The sequence below is a fragment of the Tupaia chinensis genome, unplaced genomic scaffold (genome assembly GCF_000334495.1).
Source record: "Tupaia chinensis unplaced genomic scaffold, TupChi_1.0 Scaffold143695_1, whole genome shotgun sequence".
Lineage (NCBI taxonomy): Eukaryota > Metazoa > Chordata > Mammalia > Scandentia > Tupaiidae > Tupaia > Tupaia belangeri.
The window spans coordinates 739,953-745,291 of NW_006203543.1; the positions used below are offsets into that span (position 1 = coordinate 739,953).

Consider the following 5,339-nt stretch of genomic DNA (forward strand, 5'->3'; position numbering starts at 1 on the left):
CAGGAGGCTGCCCAGGGATGGGCCCTCCTGCATGGCCGCCTTACTCTCGTAAGGACTTGGCCTGTCCAGAGCCTTCGGGTAGATTTTCTTCTCTCTCTCTTCTAGCCGGAAAATGGCTAGGTTTTCTAGATCATTCCCAAGCCCATGAGGCTTCTGGTGGGCCTCCTGCTTCTCTGGGAAGCCCTCTGGTTTCTTCCCCACCACCTTGGCCTTCAGCCTGTCCCGGTCCACATCGTCCACGGACTCCTGCCGGCCCAGCTTCCGGGAGACGGGGCGTTTCAGGCAGCCCTGTTCCACTGGCCGGGCTCGGCTGAGGGCTGGTGCATCGCACACGCTCTCCTCCAGACTCTGCAGCGGTGCTTCCCGCTGGGACTGCTCCCGCTGCACCTCCTCCTGGGTCACCTCCAGGCTATGCTTGCGGGAGCACAGGTGCTTCTTGTCACTGGCGTAGGAGGGTGACAGCTTCTCCTCGGACTGCACGCGCTTGAGCAGCGGGGACCGTGGGGGCTCCGCGCTCTTGGGTCTCACGATGTGTCTGACAATGGTGGGTGGGGAGTGCATCTTGCTGGGGAAGGCTTGAGCAATCTTGGAGTTGCCCAATGAGTGTCCCAACAGAGGGGACGGTGACCGCTGTGGGGAGGTGGGCTGAGGAGTTGGAGAAGGTGTCCGGGCCAGTGGGGAGAGGGGGATGCTACCAGCCGACTTCCTCCTTCCAGAACGATATCGCTGGCCACCAAGTTTGGGGGCCAGGCCATGGAGGGTGCTGGGCCGGATGTGCCCGGACCCTGCTGGAGAGTTGGGGGCACTGGAACTTGGGGAGCTGCTCTGGGAGGAATTAGTCCCTGTGGGTGGAAAACAGAACACTGTGAGCATCTGCCATCATCTTCCCTTTTCTTTCCATACTTCTAGTCCTGGCTGTTGCAGGCAAGGCAGCTAAAGGGTAGTGAATGATCTTGGCATCTAACTACGGAGGGATACACTTTTCAGAGAAGCCTCCCACACCAAGCCCCACATGTCTTGCCTCATTTTAATGGTAGGATATCCCCATCTAATGACCTCTTGTAAATCCTGTCCATGTCATTTACACCCTCAGACTGCCTTCTGTCAGCTGGAATAAGCCTCACGTTCCCTGGAGTTTAAGAAGATGATATCAACTCCTCTCAGTTCTCTTTCTGTCTAGACCAGGGGCCTCACTCACCAGACGGGAAGTCAGGAGTAGAGCGATAGCTTGGTGTAGGGGAACGAGGGGACAGGCTGTGAGTGGGGGATCCTGGGAGGCTCTCTCCTGATGACAGGGATCGGTTCAAGCAGGAGAAACTTCGGCTGGTGTGAAGTAAAGGAGAAGGCTGTTTGGCTAGCTTTTTGAAAAGTGATCTCCTCCTAGAGGGAAAGCAGGAAAAAGCGGATCAGAGAGTTTACTTTCAGAGCCATTCCTGCCTCCCCGCCCCCATACCAGTGTACTCAGTTCAAAGCCTCTATGCCAGAGACTGGGATGTGACAGCAGATTCTACTGAAAAGGAGAATGCCACTTTTCTATTAAAACAATTTTATGACTTATATAGGACTAGTTTTTGACAGGATGAGGAAGAATAGAATTAAACATGAATTTATTTTGATGCAAAAATTTTAAATCCTTGTAGTTTTTTTGGTTTTGTTTTTGTTTGTTTGTTTGTTTTTTAAGAGATTTTGCTATAGGCTACATGCACTCACTGGAGAGACAGAAAGTGAGAAATCACCTCCCAGAGAGGATGGCCATGCTACAATACCTTCTCCTCTTGGGATCTTGGGCACACACACATATACACCTGGCATGAGTTTATGAGTTTCAAGCTGCCAGGTCCAGGCATCAAACCATGGTTGGCCACATGGGAGTCCAGTGCCTTAACCACCACACCACCAACTGACCTGCATATTTTCTTCATAATACACATTTACCATGAACTTTCTGAAGCCCCCCGCCCCCCGCCTATATATAATGGAGGTTCTTTTAATCCAAACACTTCTAAGAAGAACAGAGGAAATAGAAAAAATATAAAATACATTAAAATGGTATTCACTGAGGTCAGCAGGTGGTGTGGTGGTTAAGGCATTGGACTCTCACATGGCCAATTGCAGTTTGAGTCCCAGACCTGGCAACTTGCTTTGTCACTTTCTTTCTCTGTCTGTTTTTCTCTTTCTGCACATGCCCTATAGCAAATTAAAAAATAATAAAGGTGATAAATAAAATTAATTAAATAATTTTATTTTGGGGGTTTTGTTTTTAGATTTTTGCTGTAGGGTGTGTGCGCTCCCCGGAGAGACAGAGAGACAGAAAGCAAGAAGTCACCCTCCAGGGGGGTGGTGGGGTGGTCATACTGCAATCCCTTTTCCTTCATTCTCTTAGGACTTTGGGCATACACACACATGTGCCTGGCATGAGTTTTAAGCTGTTGGGTCTGGGACTCGAACAGCAGTTGACTATGTGGGAGTCCAGCGATATAACCATTAACCATCTGCTGGCCCCTAAATAAAAAATTCTTTAAAAAAATGATATTTACTTGTTTGTTAGGTTTATGAGGAAGGTATGCTTTGAAGGCTTCTGAGAACACCCCCCAAATATGTTGACATGGTTTATAAGAGATAATGCCAAGTGAGTCTCTAGAAAAAATAGTAACTTTGATATAGAATTCCTCAAGGTTCCATACTGGGCAGCCCTACAAAGCGCTGTTTGCTACATTGCTTCCATGGGGCCTCTTGTATATTCCAGATGGCAATGTAGGCTGTACATTTTCCTAGAAACTCGGGGAAAGGTGAAGCTTATTGTAGCAGCAGAGTGACAGCACTGTGCTGCTGCAGAAGGGACTGTGTACTCTGCTCCAGGAGCACAGCTTCTGCCGGCTTATCGGAGCACGTGGCTGCAGAGAGCTCTGCTTCCTCCAGCTACCCTCAGCCGCCCGAGGTGTGCTTAAAGAGAAGGTCTAAACATCACTACCCTGAAACAGTGTGTTCTTGGTGCACAGAGAATCATTAACACAGACAACGAGAAAAGAGGTGGAGCCCAGAACTGGTATGCGATCAAAGTACTAGCGCCTTGTTAAACTAGTGCCTTGTTAAACTGTCAGACATTTCTATAGACTTACAATGAAAAACAGTAAACCCTTTACTCTCCTTTCCCTCCACTCCTAGAGAAACCACTTTCTACTATTTTACCTGCTTCTTTTTCTGTCTGTATACTGTCAACTAGCATGTTTACACTGGTATTTTTAAGTTTTTTCAGTTCTAGAAATTCTGTTGATTTCCTGCTACTGAAAACGAGAACAAGCTTCTATACAACTCCTTTCTGACTTCCAACCAAATACACTTCTCCTCTTTTTACTCTTCCAAATATGGAGAAACGTAACTTTTTGGTTAGAAAAATGACTGGTGTTTTATTTTGTATCATAAATACTGTTCATACTTGGGCCATGGAATACATAATTTTGTTTCCTTTCTTGTATAACTTTGCTTGCCCTGGATTTAGCAAACCGTTCATCTTCCATGTGCTTATTTTCCTACATTTCTGCCATCAGAAATCCTCTTTCTACGGTGAGAATCACTAGGCCCAGGTGGTGAGGGTGAGATACTGCAGCAATGTACAGAGCCACACCCAGGGAGCTGCCTGGCAAGAGCGTCTCCACAGAAACAGACTCACATCTGCTGGCGTCTTCAGAGAGCTCGAAAAGGCAACAGGTCAGTGCTTCCCAGAGTGCACGTGTGTACAACCTACTTTGGTTTTCAGCTAGGGTTGTAAAACAAAGCCCTTTTATTTCTAGGCTTATTTGGAAGCTTTAAAGATACAGTTGTTTTGGAATAGCTAGCTGGTTTAGAAAAATACCAGCTGTTTATTTTTAGATAATGTAAGGACATTTTAAATGTAGATTTAATGTGAAAAACTTCCTGAAGGTCTAGTTTCTCAAATCCAACTCAAATGAAATGAAGTCTGGAGGCTTACATAGCTGAGGACTTTGCATGGTCATCACACGGGATAAAAAAGCCATCTAAATCCTTCTATAATGTAAGTCCTTTACTCATGAAAAATAATGCTATTATACATGTGAACTTTAATGTATAAATAAATATATGTCAGTTGTAGCCAACATTTCTTACAGAGAAACAGATCGCTCTTATCTGTACGCATTTAAGTAACAAGTAACTTTTCTCTGCTAAGTGTATATACCAAACTCACAAAGAAGACTGGTTTCACCAACCTTTCTAGACTTTCTTTCTTCTTAGATTTCTTGCTCCGCCTCACCATCCTGCTCTTGTAGCTGTTTCTCCTGGCTGGTCCTGTTTTGATTGATGTGTTTTCAAATGGGGTGGTAGTGATTGACACCTTATTTCCACTCTGTAAAAAAGATGAGGTGGTATTAATGGGAAATGCTGTGATGAAGCCAGATCAGAAGAGATAAGAGATTTGAAGACAAAAGTTGATATGCACAGATATATAAAAGGCTTCTCAATTCTAAAGAAACTTCAGCCAACCAAATCCTGACAGAATATAAACGAGATGGAAAGCAAAATATGAAGTTCACTGAAGAGGGTGGGTTCTGAAGTCCATGGATGTGAGTTCCAATCCAAGCTGTGTGACCTGCGCAGGCAGCTTCCCCGCCCACGGCTCTATTCTCTGTACAGCTAATATGGCCCTATCTCAGAGGCTTGTCTGGGGATGACAGCAGGGAAAGCCTGCAGAGCCTTGAGCACCGACTGTGACACACAGACGGGATCTGGGCAGCAGTGATCTTCATCCGCATTTATTAATCACAATGTCCCCAGTGTTGTCTAGTCTTAATTATTCTTGTTTCTCCTTTTTGTATTTTTCCTCTGTCCTAGCAAGCATAGAGTAGCAAAATTTAAGTAAGACTTAAATTGCTTAAAAAATTTTCTTTTCCATCGCCTTGAAACCTGTCAGCTCGTAGAGCTGGAAAGTTTGTGCCCGATAGTAGGAAATGTCTCTTTCACCAGGTCATGTGCAGTGAGGTAATTCCCGGGAGGTGTGGGGGGGTCCTGTGCTCGTGTACTCCATCCCGGGACAGGGCGGCCTGACCACGCTCCGGAGATGGAGGCAGCTGCCGGGCTGAGGGGTGCCCAGGGCAGGAGGACAGTCACTCTGGCATCAATGGCCTCTTCCTGAATTCCACAGTACCCAGGGAGAAACGTGTCCTTTCACAGTCAGAGATGGCACTGATCTTGAAAATATAGGAACTGTAAGGAGAAGGGGCTTGGTATCACCAGGGACAGAGGGATTACACATGGCAGGGATGGGCATGACTGTTCCTTTTTTTTTTTTTTTTTTTTTTGAATTTTTTTTCTCTATGGCCTCT

At 46.1% G+C, this 5,339-nt stretch overlaps 1 protein-coding gene and 1 long non-coding RNA gene across 5 annotated transcripts in view; one reads left to right on the forward strand and one right to left on the reverse strand.

Moving 5' to 3' along the window:
- Positions 1–5,339, reverse strand: part of MAST4 (microtubule associated serine/threonine kinase family member 4) — a 195,124-nt gene that overhangs the window by 5,905 nt on the left and 183,880 nt on the right. For all 3 annotated transcript variants that reach the window (XM_014582630.2, XM_014582627.2, XM_027766794.1), the window contains 3 exons: positions 4,227–4,363; positions 1,199–1,380; positions 7–842 (listed from right to left, as the gene is read on the reverse strand). In XM_014582630.2, the coding sequence (XP_014438116.1) occupies positions 7–842; positions 1,199–1,380; positions 4,227–4,363 (1,155 nt within the window). The remainder of the gene's footprint in view (positions 1–6; positions 843–1,198; positions 1,381–4,226; positions 4,364–5,339) is intronic.
- Positions 3,061–5,339, forward strand: part of LOC114005372 (uncharacterized) — a 9,588-nt gene continuing 7,309 nt past the window's right edge. The window contains exon 1 of one of the 2 annotated variants that reach the window (XR_003547232.1): positions 3,061–3,708. This is a non-coding gene — a long non-coding RNA (uncharacterized LOC114005372). The remainder of the gene's footprint in view (positions 3,709–5,339) is intronic. The other variant, XR_003547231.1, reaches the window with a different exon arrangement.